The sequence below is a fragment of the Rousettus aegyptiacus genome, unplaced genomic scaffold, assembly GCF_014176215.1.
Source record: "Rousettus aegyptiacus isolate mRouAeg1 unplaced genomic scaffold, mRouAeg1.p scaffold_m13_p_12, whole genome shotgun sequence".
Taxonomy (NCBI): domain Eukaryota; kingdom Metazoa; phylum Chordata; class Mammalia; order Chiroptera; family Pteropodidae; genus Rousettus; species Rousettus aegyptiacus.
The window spans coordinates 74,572,693-74,597,151 of record NW_023416287.1 but is presented as its reverse complement, the minus strand read 5'-3'; the positions used below and the strand labels follow the sequence as shown (position 1 = coordinate 74,597,151).

The following is a 24,459-nucleotide window of genomic DNA, read 5'->3' as shown; positions in this document are numbered from 1 at the left end:
CTGCTATTTTTATACGAAGGCCATGTGGAGAGAGGGACACACAGGGAGAACACCGTTTGATGACAGAGGGAGAGATTTGAGTGACGTGTCTACAAGACAGGGAACTCCAAGTTTTGCCAACAACCACCGAAAGCTAGAAAAAGCAGGAAGGACCCTTCCCTAGAGACTTCAGAGGGAGCGTGGATCTGTCGATACCTTAATTTCAGACTCCCAGCCTCGAGACCTGTGAGAGAAAAGTCTCTATTGTTGTAAGCTACCCAGCCTGTGGTGCTATGTACGGCAACCTTAGGAAACCAATGTGATCCTTATCGTGGATGATGTCCTAACTGGATGTTGACTCCCAAGCATCAGGAAGGGTCTTGCTGCACTCTGTATCCCAGACATCGAGTGAGAAGTGAGTGCAGAGGGTCCTGAGGGTCCTGAGGCTCCCCGAGAGTTCCTTCAGAATCATGTAGGATTCTGGACGAGAGGTTGGGAAGTCCTCACCCCATCCACACCCACTTCCTCCAGTGCAGCCCACCAAAATGAGACCATGCCTGCTATTCTCTTTCCTGTAACCTTGTTCTGCTCATGCCTGACTCCTGTCACATTTCATGATTACATGTGTATTTGTGGGTCGTTTGTTCCCTCCCAGTCACCTCCACTAGGCTGTAAGCTCCACAGGGGCAGAGACATGAGTTCTGTTCAATACAACATGTATGATGTCTAGCACGGCACTTGCTACTTAACCCGGATGGGTATGAACAATCACCACCTCTGTGGGGGCAAAGGTGAAGTCTGGTAGTGAGATAGAAACTTTTACTGTTCAGCGATGAGTCTACCACACTGCTTACATTTTCCCCATGTGTGCACCTTTATTCTTTAATGACAAAACAACTATCTTGTATTTAAAATTCACAAATGCATAAAAATACAGATTCTTACCCCAGAACAGTAGCTCTGCTGTGGGACCTAGGAATATGGTTTTTGCAAGTTCCCCAGGTAACCAGAATGGCAGGTATGAGAACTGGACCAAGCCAGTTGTCCCCATCTGAAGTCAACGCTGCAGCTCAGGCACGTAACGCTGCCTTTTGGACCCAGGCTCCATCTCGCCATAAAGAAAGCCTCTCTGATCTCTGGGGTCTCAGTTTCCCCTGACTGTAAAACCTCTGTCACCTACACCATGATCAAATCTGACCAAAGTCTAGAATGAAAGCAGGGAATGAGGGACGGATGGCAATGCCATTGAGAAGGGCCTGGAAAGGGTCGGCCATTCAATCAACATTGGTAAAATAAGTGAATGAATGAATAAATAAATGAAAAGAAGATAAGGCACTCTCTTTTTTAGGCTCTGTGCAGTTCCCAACACAGAGTAGGGGCTTCATAAATATTTAAATATAAATAAAGAGGACAATGAGGAAGAAATAGAGGAGCTAAAGACCTGGGGTTACATTGAGCCAATCTCATCCTGGCCTAGGGCCAAGGGACATGGCAACCCTGCCAAGGATGAGCCAGCCCCGTGGACTTGCCCAGCAGCTGCCCTTCTGTATCATCACTATCCACTTCAGTCAGATACCCCGCTTGGTGAGGCGGTACTGGCTATTTAGGTGCTGGAGTCCTGCAGACACAATGGGGCCATGTAAGACTTTGGATCACAAGTGCAATGCTGGGTTTGGGGAAGATCTTGAGGGAGGAGCTGGGTACACAAAGGGTGGAGAGGATGGGGAGCAGCCAGGAGGCCAAGCAGGCACTAAATGCAAGGGTAGCAGTGTACTGGGTACTGGGAGACTGTGGCTGCTGGTGGAACAGGAGAAGAATGGGGTTGGTATTCCAGAAGGGTCATCTGAGTGTCTGGAAGATTGTTGGTCCTCAGATAGGCACAGGAAGGGGGCTTGGACAGCTGGTTTGGGGAGAGAGGAAAGGTTAAAGAAGTTAGCATTGTTTTAGAATAGTAACTCTGGGACATGTCCAAAGCTTTTTAGACTGCAAGGATCCCCTGTTATCCTCATCAGTCCCTAAAGAGCGAGGCAGAAAGGTGTTCCTCTAATTGGTCCAGTGAAGAGCCAGAGGCCTCCAGAGAGGGTTCCCAGGACTCCTGTCTCCCTATTCACTAACATCTGGTCTTCAGGGGGAGTGTTCTTGAGTCCTTGGGTGTGAGGGGTTGAGAAATGTTAAAAACAAGATGAAAGGGGTGTGGGTGTGTACAGTGAAAAAAAAACCTAGATCTTCTGAATCACAGACTGGGCACCGATGTTCGCCTTTGAGGCTTCTATAGCTTATCTGTGGCCCCTAAAGTTTCATGAACAGGGGGTATAAAAGAAGAATGCCAGATTTCACCAGCCCTAGAAGGCCATCAATTATATGGTGTACCATCACTTTATGAACCACTAAGAGATTTTTTAAAAAAGACAATTAAAATAGGACACATGGGCACTTATAAGGCACATTCCAGTGTCAGAGATGTGAAATATAAAACCATGTGCATCTCAGAAGCTCACAGATGCTGTGGCTGACAAGAGTGCGATCTTCCTTGAGCACCCTGAAAAACGAGTATTAGGCAGAGATTCTGCAGATGTTCTAACCAACTATCGAGACTCTTGTAAAGATTCCTCCTGCTTGATCTCTAAGATATAAGGGGAGCCCATGTTGTTTACGGCTCTATTGGATTTTGGTACCTACACACCCTAATCACACCTCCTCCATCCTGTGTCTCATGCGTAAGGAAATTCCTCTTTACAGCCCAAGTGGACAACAGTCCTCGTGTCCTAATGGCCCCTCATAGTTTATGAACTTAAGTCAGTTAATCTCCACAGTAGCCCTGGGAGGCGGGTCTGATTTTGTTCACTTTTACCCTCACCAGTGAGCCTTGGAACTGGCATCTGAGTCCAGCCTCCAATCGCCAATTCTGCAAAGCTTCCTTCCTATCAAGAGTTCCCCCAGCAAGAGTTCTCCCCACACTCCCCACAGGAGCTTCTGCTAACCTTCTTGGGACATAAAGACTTTGTGGCTCCCGCCCTCCTGGTCTGTGAGTGAGAATGGAGAATGAAGGAAGGGGGCTTGGGTCTTTGCCTCTATCAGAGTGCCCTTGGCCGAGTCCCTTTCTCTCTCTCGGCTTCTTGTAAAATAAAGGGTTGGGTAATGGGCCAGATACCTCTGTGGTCCCTTCCACCCTGACATCTCAGGCTTCCCATACAACCCTTGAGAGTCGGGTCCTGGTGGACAGGGCCTAGTCAGACTACCAGCTAGGAGCCCCTGGGAGCCATGCCCCAAGCTCCAGGTCTCTGGACTCTTGACATGGGATGCCTGTGTCCCACGTCAAGTGAAGCCATAGAGGGCATGCTAGGTTAATGCTTCTGAAGGCACATTTCACTTTTCTCACCCAAGGGAGGACCTGAGGCAGGAGTGTGGGGAGGTGGGCACGGCACTGGCCGAAGGAGCCGGAGCCCCGGTCCTCTACTCGCCAGCGGCTCATGTCTCCTCAGCCCCAACGCTTCCGCTCTGATTCTCAGGGTCCTCCCCACGCCTCCACCAACCATCTGTAAAGGGCTGGTGTGGAATTAATAAATATTTAGGTGATGCCCCTTCCCAGCAGAGGCGGGTAAGGGACAGGGAGCAAACTAGTATTCATTGAGTGCCCATTGTTTGCCAGGCACCTGTATTGAAAGCTGTATGTGTCCCATTTAATTCTCACAACAACCTCTCAGGAGGTTGCAGAGCCTCATGCTCACCCCGTAGCCTGACTCAGAGCCTATGCTCTTGACCCCCCAGGCCATCCTGCCTTCGAGGCAGCTCACATTCCCTCCTCTAGACATTGCACCAGATGCAGCCTCTAGATTCACACTAAATCTCCCCAACAACCCACAGGGCGGGTCATGATTATATCCCCATTTCTCAGATGAGACACTGAAGCACCAATAGGTTGAATACTTTGCCCAAGGACACACAGCTTTTGCTGAGGGTCTACTGTGTACATCATACCTGGGCACTTACAGTTGTCATCGCATCCTTAGCTCTAACATCCTACTATGTGCTTATGGAAAAGAGAGCTAGTCACCAGAACGATATGAATTTGTACCTAAATGAATGAACACATCTCATCAGCATAGGTCAGTGATTAGACACCAACTTGTAGGGTGGCTGTTGGCTTCTCACTTTTTGCCTTGGGGCTCTGTCCTTACCTATTAGTGAAGCCATGGAGGGCATGCTAGAACCCACCCACCATGACACTATACTGAGAGGGGCAGACACAGGACAATCTTTAACCAGGATCAGTATAAGGCCTGACGTATGGGTCTTAAGAACCAACTGAGGCAAAGATGACTATTGTTTCCCAATATTTGTTCTCTCCTTCTGTGGTAATAGAAGCCCTGAATTTAGCAGGGCACTTGTCCTTTCAGAATAAAGGCTACATTTTCCACCTCCTTTGCAACTGCACATGGTCCTATGACCTAGTTCCGGTCAATGGGATGTGTGTAGGAATGACTTGTGCATCATTGTGTCATGCTCTTCCTGCCTTTCCCCTTCTTCCTCCACCCTGCTGCCTGTATTGTAGACATGAGGTAAACTGTCCTGGACCATGCATGAAAGGGCCACACCCTAGGGAAGGTGGAGCAACAAGAGAGGAGGCACCTGAGTCCTTAACATCAATACCTGCCTGCGTGCCTGCCCAGGGCCACTAACTCTAGGCTGTTACAAGAGAGTTGGCATTCCCTGTAAGCTAACTTTATTCTGAGTCGCTGTCACCAGAGCCAAATTGACATCCCAACCAATAAATCAGCTCCACTCGGCAAGGACAGAAGCATCTTCACAGCAAGTGGTATCATATTCGAGAGTTCTGGTACCCATGAATTCACCTCTATGGGAGGACGAAGTGTGCCAAAAACATCTGATGCAAACTTAGGCAACATCAGTGGAAGTGTGGATGCTCGATGAGGGGAAGCCATCCTGGCTTACATACTGGCTTCCTTCCCATCTCATGGGCTTTGACCAACTGGAGTTCCTCGAGGCAAATGTCCTAGATGGGACCCAAGGCATCCCAGGAGGAGGGACTGGGAATGTCTGACCTGAAGGATTCTCAAAAGTGCCCAGCAGAGCCCTGCGAAGGCCGTCAAGAGGAGAGCAAAGACCAGGGCCTGGGAGGCAAAGGACATAAAGCTTCCCCTCCTGGGACAGGCCCAGGAAATGAAGAGACAGGTAAGGGACAAAGTCACTGCCCATGGGCCACTGACCTCCATCAGGGCAGGATGGGGGTTATGTGTGTGAGTCAGGCCCTCCTGCCCCATGACCAACTCTTCCACTGACCTGCAGTGACAGCGTCTGCCAGGCCACCAGTGGAGAAGAATCCACTGCCTTCTGCTGCAGTGGTCCGCAGAAAGATAGACCTACTCCTTGGAGAAAGACTGCTTAGGTGGATGGAGTAAGAAGACGCCTTTAACACCTCGAATTCCTGTGGACCCCCTCCCAGCACACACTGGTAGCTTCACTGTCAGCTGATGGATGCAATGCCTGCCTGCAGATTCACAGAGGGGCCGGGCAGCCAGGTTGGGAACACTGCCTCAGGTCATAGAAGGGACCTTGATGACCTGTGAGCTGAATTCAAACCCTGACCTCTGTTTCCTGGCCATGTAACTTAAAACTGCCTCTTCCAGTGCCTTGGTTTTCCTAATTTTCAATTGGGAAAAAAGGTCACCCAAAGACCCATGTAAGAAGACAGAGAGATGATGCCTACAAAGTCCCCAAGGGAACATTTATGAACTTGTTTCTTTCCTGCTTGGCAGGAGAGACTCCCAGCCAGCTGAGGGGCGACGATGCTGGAGTGGGGGGAGGAGTAGTCCTCCATGGATGGGAGGAGACAGGCTTCGCCAGCTTTACCATTTTTCTCAAGACCCAGCCTCGTTTTTTGCCCGCCTTTCTCCTGTCCTTTTTCCTTCCAAAATCTAGGAAAGAGAAAGCTGTGCTTAGAGCAGGGGGAACCTGGAGGGAACCACTTTAGGCCTGACCATGGCACCCCCTGTCTGACACAAGCCAAGACTCATCGAGGCAGGAGCGCACTGGGCAGATGTCCTCTGAGAAAACTACAGACCTGGGGATTCTCAAGCTCCACTCCCAGATGTAGCGACTCTGTAGGGCTGGAAAAATCTATTTTAACAAACTTCCAGATGATTCCTACTTGGGGTAGACCTTAGAAGTTGAAGCTCCGTGGCCAGGTGATGTCTGGGAGTCTCTCTCCCAGCGTGGATGGTACCCATCCAGCTCCCTGGGTCTGCAGACTGGCCCACCTGCCAGGACACCCCTCCCTCGGGGAGCTCTGGGCCTCTGGTCTCAGCACCGCTGTCGCCTTCCATGATTCATGGCTGCGATTCCCACACACACACTCCAGGAACAGGAGAACCTGGCGCTCTGTTCACAAATTAAATCCAGCCCTCCTCTCCTCCCAGGTAATGGGCCCATCTGATGATAGAAGAGCTTATAAACAGCTATTGTCAAATTAATCTCGCTGTCAGAGAAATAATAGCAGCCGTAAACAAGACTGAGTGTGCCGGGCTCCCCAGCTTGTTAGGACACTTTATAAAACAGGGCAGCAACATTAATATTGCTCCATCTCTTTAATTCCCCCAGCAGGCTGGGCGCAGAAGCTGAGCACTGGTTGAGGAGTCTCCCGGGCATCAGGACCGCTGCCCGGGGTGCAGGAGGAAACCCCAGCCAAGCAGGGCTGCTGGACACTTCCTGGCCCCAACAATTCCTATTCTACCTCTGTCCAAATTGTCCCTACAGCTGTTGCAGGGTCCTCAGGATTGCGGGGACACCAGCCAAGCTCATGAGCTCCATGCCCTCAGGCCACCTACCCACCTCGGTGTCCTCCCCTCTCTCAGTTTCTGATGACATGGACCTTACCTTCCAACCCTAGCTTGAGACCCACCTCCTCCGTGAAGCCCTCCAGACAGCATCGAGTCCTGAAGGGACTTTGCAATGTTTGTTTTATCCAACACCAGGTGGCTATAGTAGAGACAACGGCAAATCAGCTGTGCCCCCCTCATTAGCCCAGACAGATACTGACTCTCCTAGGCCCCAACATGGGCCCGTGGAGACAGCAGAGCCCTGAGGACAGGGACAACTGTGTGCCAGAGGCCCAAGCTCTGCAACGGGCTTGGGCCCCTTAACCTTGTATCTCCTGAGATGATGTGTGTGGGAACCTTGGCCTGTACCTGTGTGTATATGTGTGAGCAACACGTGATTAAGTGTGTCCACATATTTGCACCTGTAAATGTGAGTGTTCGCATACTGTGTGTTCTGATCTTGCACAGATTCACGAGTATATATACTGAAGTGCTGAGTGTGTGAGGGTTGTGTACAAATATGGATTACATGGGGGTTATGTGGGATGAGGATGCCTCAGGGGTGAGCATCTGGGTGCAGTGTTCTGTGAACATCAAGTGCTTCATGGACCATGGGCAGTGTGTCAAATGTGGCTGTGGGTTAAGGGCCATGGAGGCTCCCAGCTGGATAGGGAGAAAGCCCACCCCCAAAAACCTGGACGAGGTCATAAATAGAAGAAGGAAGGAGGGAGGTCCTAAGCAGAGTGCGGTGTTAGTACAATTCCTCCAGGGGCGGAGTGCTACCCACAGGGCCTCCTCGACTCCCCAGCTTCTCCTGGCTGGCCAGCAAGGATGCCACTGGGAATGAGTGGCCAGCTCACCAATGACCTCTGATCTTAGAGTCTTCTCTGGAGTAGGGATGGGTGGCACCCCTGGGAGGAACTGGGGTTGGGGGCTCTTGGAGACAGGCAGTCACCAACGAATGAGCCACTTTTTGTGGCCTCCTCTCCGTCGCCACTTCCTCTCAGTATGAAGGAATTGCTGCTTTTGGCCATCTCGAGCTAAATGACCCAGTTCCCTAGCAGGATTTCCCAAACTATGCCCCATGCACCAAGTTCAAGGCATGTTTCTAGGAGTCATACAGACAGAAAGAGAGAGAGAGAGAAGGAGGGAAGGAGGGAAGGAGAGAAGGGCAGAACCAGAGGGCTTGTTTTATTGTAGGACTTATCATAGCCTTTAACATGCTAATATGAATCGGGACTCTTCAAAGCAGGGGTATAGTGTGTAGTATTTTCCAAGTTGTTGGAACATGTAACTCTTTCGCAGAAACAAGTTTTAACAGCTTAAGGGGGCCCTGGCGTTTGGTTGGACAGTGTGGAAAAAGCTGTCCCAGGCCCTTACTTTAAGAGTCAGCTCAAGTCCTACATCCTCCAGGTCTCCCAGATGCCACCCCCTCCTTGCTCTTCTCCGTCTCCGAGCTCCTCCCAGCCTCTTCAGCAGTGGGCCGGGATAACTTTATTATTATTATTATTATTATCATTATTATTATTAATCTGCCTAATCATTGTTTCACAGGAGTCTGTCAAGTCTCCAGCCTCGTTTTCTAGGTCTTCGAGGGCAATGCCAAGGTCTCCGCCTTGGTGCTTAGCTCAGCACATTCAGAGTTCTGGGTAGATTGTATACACTTTGTTCCTGACAAAAGCCAATCAACCAGCAGCAATACTGATCAACGGGCAACGTCGCTATGCTGACAATGAAGATCGATAAAGCCTCAGCGCCCCCATAGGTCATTTGCTTCCTCCCCATGCCCCTTCTCCAGTACTGTGCTTCTCAGCCCACCTGACGTCTTCTCAGCCCCCCTCTGTCTACAACAAACACCCTGGCTTCACCTGGTCAGCCCCACGCATCCTTGAAGACTCAGCTCAGCATCATTGCTTCAGGCATCGCCTTCCCCAGGATGGTTCTCCCACGCTGAGAGAGCGCCCAGCACACACCTTGGGCCATACTTTTCAATTATTTGCCTATTTCCCACCAGACTGAGTCTCTTTAGGGCAGGTAAAGTCCTTAAGAGAGTGCCTGGGACAGAGCAAGCATGACAGCGAAGTTTGCTGCTATAGCCATTATCCCCACGTTTCCAGAGCTTGGCACAGCGTCTGGTCCAGTGCAGACGACCAGTGAACATCGGTTAGATGAGCTAAACAAATCCATGATCAAATTCAAGCCTTGTTATAACCTTGTGGGGGTGGGGGTGGGGGGTTACCAGGATTGTTCCATTATGCAGGTGAGACTAAAGACAGAGAAGTAGTTCCCCTCCCCCTTTGCACCCCTTACCAAATTCAAAGTGCCTCCCTCCTAGGAGCAGGTAGGGGTTCTGCATGCAGAAACTCCTTAGTGCAGAGCCACGCACAGTCAGAGTGGCCCGTGCTCAGATGTCACGGTGGGCACTTATATCTGCAGCCTCATCTGATCCTCGCACAGCCTGGCAGGTAAGAATGTGTACCCCATTCTGGAGAGAGCAGAACCAACGCCCTAGGAGGAATGCCCACTTCAAAGGAAGCCCCTCTGCCAGCCTCACCCTCTGCACAGCTCTCCCAAGGACACCACCCATGGGAGCACTGAGTCCAGCTGGGCAGAGGGATGGGAGAGGAGACAGAGAATTCCAGGAGAAATGGTCAGGGCAAGGGGGGACAGGGGGGAGGAAGGGGACTGGAATGGTGGCATGACAATGAGATGAGAGGGCCTGATGCTCCAGAAAAGAAAAAGAAAAAATCAGACAAGGTGACAGCCACAGGACTCTGAACATTCACCTCTTGGATCAGATCTGGGCCTACATTAGAGAGGGGGCTGGGGTGGTGGGGCACGAGCTGACCTGGCAGCTCCCCCAGGCAGTAGAACTACGGAGCTCCCTCCTTGGGTACAGCTCCAGTCCTGCCCGCTCTGGGAGGCCCTTGTGACTTCTCCAGCCCTCGGTCATCTCTCCCCAGCCTGGGCACCATCCCTGGCCAGCTGCCTCCAGGCCGGACCACACTTTCTGGCCAGTATCACCACGGCCTAGCTCAGTCTGTGCGTCCTCCACTCACTTGGGTGCTCAGGGGTCTCCCCAGCTAGGCTGGGATTCAGAAACTAACTGTCTGCGCCTCGCTTGCCCACAGTCTCAAATAGATTCTCAGTAACTGCTCATGCAATGAAACTAAAACGTGTCCAGCCCTTTCCTGTCTGTCCCCTTTACACTCCCTTAGGACCCCTCGGACTGTTCCAGACCCAAACAAACAGGGCCGTGCGTTCAGAGGGGGTGAGGGGAGTTGGGAGTGGCCGGCTTTTGCTAAGCACCTCCCAGGGTTTTGTGTGCCTCGGACTCTGTATGCATCATGACTCTCTTTTGTCCTCACCTCCCCATGACACCAGTGTTAATAACAATAACCTTCATTTTTTCCGATGGAGAGACTGAGGCTCAGAGACGTCCAACCTCACTCAGCTCATAGGTGGCAAGGCCAGGAGTTGAACCCAAGACTGCCTGATGCCCAAATCTGTGCAATCCTTGCTACCACGTAAGTCTCCCCCAACCAGCTCCGAGGAGCCTCAGGAAGTGCAGACCCCAAAGTCAGGGCCCTGAGTTTCTCTCTGGGAAGTGAAAACATTTCAGAAATAGAAAGTAGTGATGGTGGCACGACATCGTGAATGGACTTAACGCCACTGAAACATACACTGTGGCAGGTTTTGTAAAATGGCTAAAATACACGCTTAAATATATTTTATCATGATACAATAGAGAGAGAGAGAGAGAATATCCCTAGAGCTCCAGGAGCAGCCCCTGCTGGGCGTTCTCCAGAAGAAGTCCTCCCTCACATGCCAGTTCGTGCTGTTCACCTCCAGCCCCCGGCCGCCCCCCTGGGACCCTGGCTCCAGGTCCTAGCCCTGGTTCTCCAGACTAAGAACCAGGTGGACCAGCCACCATATGGAAATGCCACCCCTTCTCCCTCCGCCTGTTTAAGCCCCATGCCGTCTTCGGCCTCGCCCAGAAAGTGCCCCTTGACCATACTTGCTGGGGCTACTGGAAACCAGACTGCTTCCAACTGGCCTTGAGTCAAGGCCCTGGAAGAGTGCTGGCCCTCAGAACCAACAGACTGGGTCCCAGGGAGGCTCTTGGGAGCCGGCTTTGTGACTCTGGCCACTGGACAGTCTTGGATTTCCAGTTCTGTGAAGAGGAGACATCGCACCACCCAGAAGCTCCCAAATGTCAAAGGGGTACGAAATGACTCCAGACCGCCAGCCTGGGGAGCCTGGCCTGGCCTGACCTGCCCGAATAAAATATGTCATCAGAGTTCAGTGTTTTCACTCAAAAGTTCATGCAAATTTTGCAACTGGAGACATAAGAGTTCCTCATTTCATTTAATATATATATATATATATATATATATATATATATATATATATATATATATGTAACGCCTTTCCCCCAAATTTAGCAGTAAAACCGGAAACCCTGCTGTGTTTATCCTGCGGTGTGTGTGGCAAGGCCCTTTTTAGCCCTGAGCCAAGGGTTCTGCTCACTGTTGCACACCTGTCTACTCTCCCTTCTCTTCTGGATGTTCCCAGAGGGAAGGCCAGGCCCACCCACCGCTGATGAGCACAGGGCAGGACTCTGCAGGTTCCGGCAGACTCAGTGAGCGCCCAGGAGGCCGTGGTGCCTGCTGAGGAGGAGTGGGCGGTGGCAACAGAGCCTGTTTCTCCTCCCACCTCCCAACCTTCTTGCTCCTCCTTGCTTCCCCCTCTCTCCTGGGGGAAGCTCGTACCTTATCAGGGACCCCTTGGGATGGGATAGGGATACAACAGAAAAACGTCACCCCAAGTTCATGTCTGGGCTTCCCCCTACCTTTTCCATCTCGCTCCAAGCTCACCTGCCAGGTGAGGGCAGGTTGACTGTGGCTCCCTTCACCCCACTTGACCTCTCTTTCTCTCATCCCTCCTGTAGTCCCATTCCTCCTGGTGGGGAGGGAGCTGGATTCCTCCATCCCGGTGGGACCCAAGCCCCCTCCCATGCCCCTTGCTGCCCTTCCTTGGGCCATGACAGCCCTGCCTCCTGGGCACCTCTGCCTGGGGCAGCCTCAGTATCCCTTTGGCCAAAGGAAGACAGGCAGGAGCTGCCTCCCAGGCCCAGCTTCCCTCGGCTTGGCTGACTGAGCCCTTCCTCAGGCTCGACCTCCACCTATGCCCTGGAGAATGAGTCCACTGAAGTGAGGCCAAAGGCCAGGGACCACCCACCCTGGGGCCCCAGCGAACCCTCCGAACCAGGCTCTACCCAGCTGCCTCTTTTGCCTCTGTCCGTCAGCACCAAGCTGGGCGCACATACTATTGGGCCTTGGGGTAATTGGCAGTGCCATGAGCTGTCGTCTTCCCCAAACACCACCTCACCTTCCCCAGGCAGATTTCTCAGCTGTATTCAGCAGGGCCAAGCCTCATAGGTTGGGGGTTAGAAGGTGGGAGGGGGCAGGGCCTCCCCTGCAGTGCAGTCCAGCTCTCCCTCCAGGAATGCCATGGAGGTTGGTGGCCCCACAGAAAGGACCACCCTTGGGCTTAAGGAAAACCAGTGTCTTTGGCTCTGGGGTGGGGGGCACATTAACCCATTGGTGCCTAGAGTTTGGAGTAGGACCAATTGTTCCAGGAGTGCGGTGGTCCTGAGGGCAGGCAGCACTGCCGGGCCCCTGAGCAGTGGGGAGGGGGTGGCACGGAGGCCCCTGGCAGCTGCGGGGGGCAGAGCCAGAGCTAAGCAAGCTGGCTGGGGGAAGAAAAGGCTTGAGAGCACCTCCGCCCCCTTCCCTCCCACTTGCAGCCCCAGAGGGGGAGCGGCAGCTGTTCCAAAGCTTCCTGCCCTTCCTTAAGACAGGTGTTGGCTGAATTCTCACTTCCTCCCAGCCTCTGAGAGCTCCTCCACCCCCTCTCCACCCTCAGGCTGGTGCTGAGTCAGCAGCCACCACTTCCTCTCCCAGGCTCTGGAGGCCAGTACTGCACAGCCACCGCCACCATGGGCGAGCAGCCGAGCCTCGAGCCTCGCGATGGGACAAGCCACCTCCTGGATGACTTCCTAGAGGGCTGTCTCCCCTGTCCCTACAGTTAAAGGCGGCATTAGGAAGCAACGATATCCCAGGGACCTTCTTGCTCAGAGGCTGAACAAGAGCAGCAGAGCCAGGAAGCAGGACCACCCTAAGCTCGGGATCCCCGTGGGGCTGTGCTCAGGGCCCTGGCTCGAGCCACCGGGAATAACCGCGGCTCCCCCTTCCCTCCTACAGCACAGCCACCGGCCAGTGGAAGGGCACGTGCCTATCTATTGAGCTCTAAAGAGCAGGAGGCTGCTGCGGGGGGTGGAGGATGGGGGGGTGGTAGGCAAAAAGGGTGGAAATGTAAGTTATTCCCATCAAGAGGAAATCACAGCTTTTTAGAGCAGGAGGGGGCAATTAGGCCAATTATCTCCCTTGGCAGATAGGAAGTGGCAAACACAGAGCAGTTAGACTCGGCCAACATGTCACATGGGTGGTTGCTGGCAGAGTGGGACTCAAAGCCTGGACCGTCCCCACCGTACTGCGTGGCCTGCCTGAGATCTGCCGCTGTGACTAATGGGGGTCGTTACTGTTACTGTTCCTTTGGTTTGCTTCTTGCTTTGTTTCATTTGTGTTACTTCACGTGACAAGTCCTATGAGGCAGGAACAATGGGCCTATCGTACCCACTTTGCTGATGGGGAAACTGAGACCCAGTGGAGAAGGTCGACTTGCTCAGTATCACAGCGGAAGTTTGTGGCACAACAAAGACCAGAACCCAGATCTCAGAATAGTTTATCCAAATCCCCTTCCTTCCCCAGGCCCTCTCTTGTCTGCCCTCTCCTCCACCTACTTGAGCCTGTTGATGGAAGGGGCCGATGGTCAGGGAGGCATGGGTGCTGTCAGATCCATTTCCCTAAGCTCCTCCTCCCGCCTCTTCTCAAACAGCAGCCCAAGGGAGGTGGTGGGCAGACCAGCATGGAGCAGCCTTGTAACCCAGGGCTGTTTGCGTACATCGAAGGCCGCTGAGCCTGAGTACAGAGCCGCCATTCAGACAGAATATTATGCAGCCGTTAAAAGTGATGCTTGTGAAGACAATGTAGCAATACATGAAAAGGCTCGTGATATAACGTTAAATAAAAAATGGAGAATGTAAGATTGTGGATTACTGTGTTCACAGCTCTACATTTATATATACGTATAAACCAAAATGTGGAAAACCTTCACTGATACGATCACAGAGGGGTAGACTCCTGAGATTGTTTTTCCTTTGATCTCTTTGCTAAACTCTCCAAAGTGTAATTCTATTGCTTCCATGATATAACATAGATATAATTTGTGAAGGCATCGAGATGACCTGAGTAAAAATGGAAGACATGCTCCCGACTTGGGAACCAAAGTCCTCGGAAGGTGACATAGGGACTATTTCTGTGCCAATCAGAGCATGGAGTGCCCCTCTGCGAGCCAGCCAGGCCTCCTCTGAGCTGGTGTCTGTAGGTTAGAGGACTCTCCACCTGGTTCTGGCCCCTTGTTCATTTCCTACTCTGAGGTTTCTCTGGTCCTCTGTGCACCTTCTCTGTCTCTCCGAGGCCCCTTCTGGTAGGCAGTGGGGCTCAGTGCTGGGGGCTCAGACCACCTCACAGCACGGCAGGTCCTGAGCTGGACAGAGCCCTCTCCCAATGCAGATGAGGAGCCTGGCTTTCCATTCACTCCCCTAGTCACAGAGGAGAAGTGGGGATTCCTTCCCATTTCTTGTCTTGTCTCTTGTCTAGGGTCCCTAACAGCGCGCAGGCCTGGCAGGCAGTGCAGGGAGCACACCTGGAGTCCAGTCACCTGGCATCTGCACCTACTTCTGGCTCAGCCATTCACGAGCTGTGGTGGGGGGATGGGCAAAGGCTTTCCACACCCTTGGCCTCAGTTTCCTCCTCTGGTCCCCAGTTAGCTTCCCACAGGCTGTGTCAAGGAGGAAATAAAATAACGAAAGAGAAAAACTTTAAATTGGAGAAAATCAGCTCTCTGCAGACAGAACCAACCCTGAGATCAGAGCCCATGCCCCATTTTTCACCCCCTGCCCTTGTCTGCAGTTACCACATCCCCCGACTCTACTGTTGGACTCCTCCTTCTCCCACGCATAGGGACAAACTTTTTGCATACCTGTGCAGGTGATACTCCTGGCACTTGCCTGCCTTGGGGGGGTCTCTCTTCTCAAGAAGGGTGAAATTTGATAAAAGTAGTTCAAACTGAGACATGGGGGCACAGTGTGGCATAGCTCCCTGGGTGCTCCGTGTTGTATGAGAGGTCGCTGAGTAACTATAGATAGATATGCATAACCGAATAAGCAAGCGGCTTCCAGGCAGGGCGAGTTTTTGAGGGGGTGCCATGTAAACATGAGGAATTTTTATTATTGAAGTTAATTTCCTACCCCAACCAAGTACTAGAAGTTGCCAATGCCAGGATAGTGCCCTCAATCCCTCTGTCACTCTCAGCATCTCAAATTCGGTCTGTTTATCTACACATAGAATTCATCTCTCCCGAAAACGAACTGTTCCTCCCAGCCTCCCTGTCTGTCTTCACTGTCTCCAGACCACCCTGCTCCTCGTCCCTCCACATCGACTAGGCTCTGCTCACTTCCTCTTATGATAAGGCTCCCAGTGCAAGCCTTCCTTCCCATCCCTCAGACCCCTGGAGCTTCTGTCACCCCTGGAAGCCTGCTATGGCCTCCTCCCTGGCCTCAGACCCCCAGGTTCAGCCCTGTGTCATCAGCTGCCAGAGTAAGTTATTGAAACAGAATTCTTCCCAGAGAGCTTTCAATGGCTCAAGGAGCAAGTCCAAACTCTACCAGAGCATCCGAAGGCCTTCAGAACCTGGCTTCAGCACCTCTTCCAGCCCTTTTCCTCACATTCTCTGGACCCCCTGCTGCTTAACTCCTAGAGTTGTGCTCTAGGGAGAACCAATTAAAGACAGGACAATAGTCCTGGTGCCTCCTGTAGTTGTGCAAGGCAACAGAACTGTACACACGCGTGCACACACACACAGAGCCTCTGCCTCCTCCAATGCATTTTCTGTGCTTGCCAAATCAGCAGAATCACTTGGTCTTGGCTGAAGTCTCACTCCTTCCCCAACCCATCCCCATCTGGAGCTCTATCTTTTCTCCCTCCCTCCTGTATACAGACCTTCTTCCTCCCTTCTTTGAGGCACATCTCAACCCTGTCTCCTCAGCAAGGTCATCTCTGACTTTGATCCCTTGGGCCAGTAAACTTCCTACAGCTGTAGGAGATGGGGGCCAGCCACCAAGCACACCCTAGGAACCTGCTTTGTGCCGGATGCCTTTGAATAGTCTAGACACACCCTATCAGTAGGCATTATGGCAGTCATTGTTTAGATGATGCTCAGAGCAGTGGTCTAAGTTCACCTTTCCAGATCAAGACTAGGTTAGGACTCAGGCCCTGGACTACTCAAGTTCTTCCCACCTCACCAGACATGATGTTCTGCCATCCATTTGGGCACCTAGGGACAGAACCTCCTAGACGGCATTTGGTTTCCTAAGCATTCATCTCCCAGCCTCAGCATAAACCTCAGGAGGGCTGGCACCCAGGTCCTACATTGATTTTGTATCCCCCTTTCTTGGTTCCAAGTAGGTTTTCAGTAAAAACTCATTAATTAAATGAATGAACAAGTGAGTGAATGAATGAATGACTTAATACATGAAGGTACAGGCAATGCAAGAAAATACAAGCAACTAGGGGTGGTTTATTTTATTTCTTAAGCTAGGTACAAAATAAAACCACTCGCTGTGGGGTTATGAATTTTTGCTTTTAGTTCCTAAGTCATCCAGAAAATCTGAGTCTAAGATAAGCCCTCCCCTCTACCTGCCCTCCCTCTCAATTCTTTTGGAAATATATTGGTTCATTTGTGGCTAAACCACACTGCAAACTAATAAATACTAATTCACATTCATTGTTAATCCAGGATTTTTTAGAGCTATTTAGGTCCATAGAAAAACCAAGGCACGAACAGTGGTCAGGCAGGACTGAGAGATCCAAAGCCACACCCCGAATTGGAGTGAAGGGCCTGTGTCTCCTGGCCAGGAAGGGGCCACATGCTGCACTTGGATCCTGCATGGAGCCATCGCTCCCCTAGCCTAGAAACCATTAAGTTTTCCAATGCAACATCGTGGGCTGCTTATTTAAAGATGGGAAAGACACGGTGGCAGCGGGTGAGAGGTGAGCGAAACTGCAAGAGAGGTAACCCAGTCTCTGTCAGCTGCACATTTAGGCCTTGAGACTCTTGGTGGCCTTACCCCCAACCTTGAATGTCGTGACCAGTATTTGCAGGTTTATAGGAAACTATTATCTAAGAAAACTCATCAATTAAGTGGACCTTCTCTGATGCTAGTTTCAAGAGAGAAGTTCTTTTGTTCAGAACGAAGAGCTATAAACAAGAGTTGTGTTCCATCTTATTACGAAGTCTGTGGTATGGTATCAGGTCTGTCTATGTAACCGAGGGCTTTTCCAAAATTCTGGAGTCAAAAGTTATTGAAACAGGTATGTGTCAGATGGTTGAGAGAGCAGATGTCAAATACAGTGGTCTCGTAAGATTGGATCCTTCATTCAGGGGAAAAGATTCCTTCATATGAATGTATTTATTCTGACGATCTGGGTGAAAATACAGTGTGCATTTGATAAGCTGCTAAAACACGACTTCTCAGTAACCCACTTACTCTCTAGATTATTACTAAGTTATTAAACCATCCTCAAAATGTATTGATTAAATAAGCTGACATACATAACACTAATTTAGAAAAATAAAATCTTGGAGTTAGTTAATATTGATCTAAAGAGCTATTATGACAAAAAAAAATGAAGATGATCACCTGATTTAGGTAGTTTTATCATTATTGAGGTTGGGTTGGAGGCGGTTTATTTTATTTCTTAAGCTAGGTACAAAATTTAAAGTTTCATGTAAACCAAAATAAAAAAAAAGAGGAGGGTGAGGAGAAAAATAAGAAACGAGATCCTCAAAGATCCGCATATCTCTTCTTGTACAACTACAGCATGAGCCTCCCCTGGGGACTTCCATGTGTGTCCATGTGTCACAGTAAATCAGCTCAGCTTTCCCACCAGGGCTGGGGAGAACACGAGAACAAAGGGCCGGAGCAGCAAGGGCAGCCATGGTGGGAGAGGAGAGGAGCACCAAGCCACAACGAAGGCGAGGAAGCACTGTGGCCAGGCAGGGGTGTGCCCGTCCGCGGAAGCAATGCTGGCAGAGTGGCAAGCCCGGGAGACAGCCCAGAGCAGAGAGGAGGAGGCACATCAGCCCAAGGAAAGGCGGCTCCAGAATGATGACCCTTTGAAGGAACCGTGAATTTCTTTAATCAACTGATTTCCTCCGGTGTCTAAAACGCCTCATTTAGCAAGGCTTGCTCTGGACTGAAATTGAATAGGTGTAATTGACAAATGCTTGAATTTGGGTTCCACTCCTGGGGAAGAAAAATACCTCTCCACTGGCATCTCAAATGTAATTATGGAAAAAAGATACATTTTAAGGACCTTCTTCCAATTCATTTTGGGGTTAGGTCCTGGCTTTCCCCCTTTCTACACACACACACGCACACACACATGCACTTAGACAATGGCAGAGATCTGGCTTTCTTTCTCCAGAGAGGCATTAAGGGCCACAGATGAGGCAGCTGTCAGGGACTAGGCTATAATCAGCTTTAACTGGCTCCCAGCCTGCAGAGGGCACAGACCTTCTTATTCCTATGCTAAGAGATCAGGCTGCTGGCCCTGGAATGAATGTGGGGATGGTCTGAATTGGTTTCTGTTTCAAACATCTTCCTTGGGCAGGATCTCAATGCAAAACTTACACTGACAGTCCCAAGAATGTAAATATGCACACAGAAGAGGGTACTTTAAAATTCCAGATCATGGCTTTGACTACATGTAACATGTCACCCCCAGCATGATTTAGAAGGACAGTAAATCAATCAGACAGTAAAAAGAAAAGTTAAAACACAACTAAAATGGATTTGTCAGGCAGGTCTGAAATGCTACAAGATTGCTAGTTAAGAACAGTATCCCTTTTCTCAACTTAAGTGGTACATCCCCATCTCTTCGCCAACATCATAAAACCCAGTGACCGTGTAACTTGGAAACCAAGATGAAATGTGGAGGCTACTGGCTACACAGGTGGCCAAAGGTAAGGGGTTCTGTCTACCCAGTTGAGCTGTTTGGGTGTGACGGGACGACTGACCCCTCCCATCACCCCAGACATCTATTGTAAAAAGATATGGACTGGATGATATTAAGGTCACCATATCTGTACCACAAAACAAAAGTAAAAAAAAAAAAAAAAAAAAAAAAAGGCATTCACTCGAAATCTTACAATGGGAGGTGGGAGTGGTGGGTGGGTGAGGGTGGGAATAGAAAAGCAAGGGGAAATATCTAAACAGCAGGATACGACAATAAATGGGAAAACAGCAAGAGAAAAAGCACACTAGGTTAATATAGGAAACTAGTTCTTTATTGAGAGATTGTATATTAGTATTAGTGGATTCTGTGTGTAACAATGTTGTCATGCACACGATACAAAAAAAAGAAAAAAAAAAGAAAAAAAAAAAAAAAAGGCTGGGCCCACCATGCTTCGAAGGGCAACAGAACAAAAGCAGCGTACAATGAGCAGATGGCCCGGGCTACACGACCACAGTACGGTTCAGCAGGGTAACATCTCTAACCGAGCGCTGTACATTGTCAACTGGGGGATGTAAAAAAATACAGATCATGCTTTAGTTTTAGTACAAGAAAAGGTGAAAAAGATACACAACCAAAAGGATATTTGATACAGAAAAAATTACCCACAAAATAAGAACAGGAAGTAATTCAGCACAGCAGAACACGCTATCCCTGTTTAATGGAAAACCATTTTGCTGGGAATTCCTTTTTCTTCTTTTCTCCTCCCCCCCCCCCCGACACTTTTCAGATTGCCACATGGCGATCTGGGGAGGCCACTTGGGACTTTATTTTGGAAGGGCCCTCGAAGTAGGGGCCTTATTCTTTCATTATTGCTCTGTTTTGTTTGTTTTTTCAAGCAGGTTTGGCCTGCGAGGCCGCAGAAGGGAGCTGGCTGTTAAAGGGGCAGCGCTGAGGGCCAGGGCAGATGTCCAAAGATGCTCTTGACATTGTACAATTAAACAACTAAGACACCGTGCCTAGGCTCCCCCTTAAGCCAGGGACCTTGCTGCACCAAATTTTCAGAGGCTATGGAGTAGCAGTAACTGTCATTTCATCAAAAATTTTCATACATATATATTATTTTTGCCTCCATCTAAATGTAATCGCTTCACTTATGCCTGGGTGTTGCCAGGAAGCTAGCTGATGGCCACCCAGATTAGTGGGAAATGGGGTGCTAGAGCCTCCAAGCCAAGGCAAAAGGAATCCACTTAACAGGGATTTACAGTGCAATGTACTCGGCTAAACAAGATGAAGATACAAAAATGGTTATTTCTCTACATCTATTCTGAAATGGCCTACATCCTATACTACTACAATGGAGAAACTAAAAAGAACAGATTTAAGCTTGCAGGCTATCTAATAGTTTTACAAGAAGATTGTGGTTTAGGACCTTGTTGGGTTAAGCATTAGTATCCTCTATCGGAAGGTCATGAATTCTTATCACATTGTGCTAAATTTTACCCACAGCCGGAGTCACCCTGAGCCCTTGAATTTCCTGTGGGCGTGTTTGCCATGAAAGTAAACTTTGAGTGACGGGCTGAATTTGTTTTGTTGGATTTTTTTTTGGGGGGGGGGTAGTGGTATTAAAAATAAAATTTAAAGGCAGCTGAGCAATTTGAATTTCAAAACATGGAATCGACATCCTGCAATGGTATTTAGAGATCGGTGGTATTAATGAGGATGATAATGATTTAATCAGGATAATTATACTTTCAGGCTCAACATCCTTCTTAATCATTTTTGAATTTCTGCCTAATGTAATGTTCCACACCCGTTTTCAGAGGAAATGCCAAGTAATAAGACATAATTGTGATTTGGGGGAGAGGGGTTGGCATTTCAAAGGAGATCTCATACAGCCCCCCATTTCTATTCCTCACACGCCCACTCCACCACCGCCCCCCAACTCTAGGCCGGCCTGAGATAGGGGATACTGCCGCTTAAATAGCAATGCCTTCCTCAGATGGAGACAGGAGATGGTTAAGAGGGGTGTCACAATACAGCTAAATGCGGAGGCAGAGGGTCACAGCGCACACAGCAGCGAGTTGACCATTCACTGAGCTACACAATGAAGAAAAAAAAAGATTTGATAAATGCAGAATGTCATCATTCTATCATCACACAAAAAAAACTGCGCTTCAAACAGGCCTAAGAGGGCCAACCTTGCCTTTTAGGTTCTGGGGAGAGGCGTGGGGTTGGGGACAGCTGGGCTGGAAGAAAGAGGGCTGGGCTTTCATTTTCTCGCCCAACCGGGCCCCTGGGGCGCACTGAAGTGCTGGCCCCTCGACCCCACCCCCCACTCAGACTTGGTGGAGCAGCCCTGGTCGCAAAGGGAAGACATCACTCTGTGCATGAGGGAGGGCGAAGGGGAGGGCCTTAGCCAGCAGGGATTTAAGCAGACGTGGAGTGGGAGAGGATAGAAGAAACATTTCCAAGAAGAGAAATGTGAGTCCAGAGGCAGAATACAAAAAGGAAAAAAAAAAAAAAAAAATGAATCCAAATGCATCTCGGATTTGCTTTGGGAGGTGGGAATTTTTGATTAAAAGAAAATGGAAGAAACGGTGGGGGAGAAGAGGGCGAAATCAAGCTATTGTAGCAGAATGTGAGGGAAAGGGATTCGGGGAAGGGGACCGTGCAAACACACCCCATATATCACGGTTAAAAACAAAGCCGGCGCCAGCCCGCTGCTTGGTCAACGCATGCCCTGGGCAGAGGCCTGGGGGCAGCTTCCCACCTCATCCTCACACACAGCAACACCCAAGGGTCGGGGACCCCGCTCCCACTGGGCCCAGGGGTACACAGCAGTGCACATCTGACTCTCCGAGGCGCGCACACTCTTGCACACACACTCACACACACACACACACACACACACACACCCAAGCATCCTGAACCCGTGAATGCAGCTGTCATACAAAGACAATGGGTGCAAGGGGATACGGCACAAGGGCGACACAGAGAAAGGGTTAAAGGGAGAAAAGAATGGGACTGGAAGACGTGCAAGTGTCCACGAGAGGGTGGGGGCTGGGGCATGGGCTGGGGCAGATCCCAGATCCCAGCTGGCCAGCCGCCGGAATCAATGGCCAGAAAATGAAATGCAAACACAAATGACACAAAACACACATGTACCTCAAAAAAGGCAAATCACACAAAACCAAGAATGTCTCCACACACACAAACACACGCACGCGCGCGCGCGCACACGCACACACACACACACACAGTCATGTATCGCTCTCACATCTTTCGGTCATACAGGGCTAGGTATTAGGGGAAGGGGCTGTGGTTTAGAGGAACTGCGTCCGCCGCAAAGAATAAAAAATGGGGCTGGGGATTCGCCAAACCCTAACTTCGCTACAAAAGCTCCCACCAGGGCGGTCGCCTCCACACTCAGGGATCCACCCAAAAGGGAGAGGGAAGAAGCCACTGCTTGTCCTGCGTTCCCCCCGGGTGTGCCCTTAGACCCCAGCCTCCCGCGGCGCCCGCCCCCGCCCCCGCCCCGGTGCCTGCGGCGATCCACGCTCCGAAGCGGACCCCGAAAGGAAAAAGCGATACCTCTGTTTCGCACAGAGCCAAACACTGGAAGCACGAGATAGCCGACGTGGACCAGGACCATCCTGGCTCCTCGCGCGGCGGCGGTGGCGGCTGCGCGCGGGCCCTTTGTGGCGCGGCTCCCGGGCGCGGGCGCGGGCGGCGGCGGGGTTGCGGGAGCCGCCGGGGCGGGAGGCGGAGCGCGGGGCGCGGGCGGCGGTGGGGCGGCGGCTGGCGGGGAGACAGATGGCCCATGGAAAGGCTCCCTTCCCGGCCCCTCTCGACATTCAAAGGCGCTGGGGCCGCAGCTGCCGCCACACAAAGGCGCGCGCAGCCAATGGGAGCAGAGCGCAGCGCGGCGCGGCCTCGCCGGAACCGCGGGGGACAGCGGGGACCGCGGGCGCGCGGGTGGCTGGGGAGGGAGGGGTGACGGCTGAGAGGGAGCCGATGGCCAATCGCAGTGGCCCGCGGCCCGGAGCGGAGGGGGGGCGGGGGTCAGCCCCGGGGGACGCGTGGAGCCCAGCGCGGATGCGTGGCCTCCCGCAGGCCAGAGCACGCGCGCGTGCAGTGCCCTGAACACAGACATGGGCGGCGTGCACACGCAACGTGCACACACAGAGAGGGACGTGCACCCAGATATGTGGCGGTGCGTTCGTGCGTGCAGAGAGACAGGCACGAGGGAACCAAGTGCACACGACCCGGAGGTCCTTGCACACCGCGCTCAGGTCACTCGGGAACGTGCGCAGGGAGGCTGGCTCACGTGCAGAGCCCGACTGCGGGCACAAGTGAAGCTGGAAAGCAAGCAAGCAAGCAGCCGCACGTAGAACTCAGGCGCTGTCACATAGACATGCACACACCCAAAGCCTTGTTAACGCAGGAAGCGTGCCAAGAACACATTCGCAAAGACACACAAAGCAGGCACACAATGCAGATATGTACACAATGCAGATATGTACGCTCCATGCCGTTCTCACCACTTTGTTGCTCTTGCAGAGCAATAATTATTTATCGAGTTGAGAGCCACTCATCCGCGGAGGTAGGCGCACACATTGTATACAAAGCAAACCCTCACCCAGAAAAACCAGTCGTTGAGCCCACATTCGCCCCACTCTGACACAAGCACAACCAGCCATGTGCACAGACACGCCCACTTCCACAGTGGACAGACACATATGACTTCAAGGCTATGAGGCTTCTCAGATTCACACATGGAGGCACAGCCACGCTGTCACACGTGGCCTGTGGCTAGCCTTCCACATACAAGCAAGACAGAAGCAAAGAGCCTTCACCCTCCAGCCCCGCTGTCAGATGGACTGCTAAGACTGTTCAGCACACTCAGCCCACCTGCTATGAAAATTCCCAACAGGACCTTCAGACCAAACTCACAGTCCCATACCAAGGCCATACTAAGCTATGTTGGAGGGGAAAGGCATCCACAGGCAGAAGGACAGAGGCCAGTTCCTGCATTAGGATTTGTCTTCAAAACCCAGTGGCTCCTTTACTTAAAAAAAAAAAAGTAAAGTCACAATGCGTGGAGCTGGAAGGAATCTAATCCAACCCTAAATACCCCTCTTTTAGAGATAAAGAAAAGGAAGACCATTCATTTAATACATATTGTGCTTCTGTCAGAGCCTAGGATGGTAATGCAGATTCTCCCGAGACCCTAACCCTTACAACCCAGAGGGGTCCTCTGAAGCATAAATGCCTGCCAGGTGCATAGATGAGCCTCAATCAGCATAGGTTGGTGGGGGAAGGACACCTAGGAGGGGTGCTGAGTGGGAGTTAGAGAGGGCATTTGGGGTTGACTCCATAAAAGTGACTTCTAAGCTGAGATTTGAATGAAAAACAGGAGAAGGGAGATGAGTAAGAGGGGA

At 51.0% G+C, this 24,459-nt stretch overlaps 1 protein-coding gene across 1 annotated transcript in view; it reads right to left on the bottom strand.

Moving 5' to 3' along the window:
* RNF165 (ring finger protein 165) overlaps window positions 1-22,691 on the bottom strand; it is a 92,040-nt gene extending 69,349 nt beyond the window's left edge. Inside the window, exon 1 of the mRNA XM_016148418.2 lies at window positions 22,610-22,691. Coding sequence (XP_016003904.1) covers window positions 22,610-22,670 — 61 coding nt within the window. The 5' untranslated portion in view covers window positions 22,671-22,691. The remainder of the gene's footprint in view (window positions 1-22,609) is intronic.
* Between the last annotated feature and the right edge of the window lie 1,768 nt (window positions 22,692-24,459).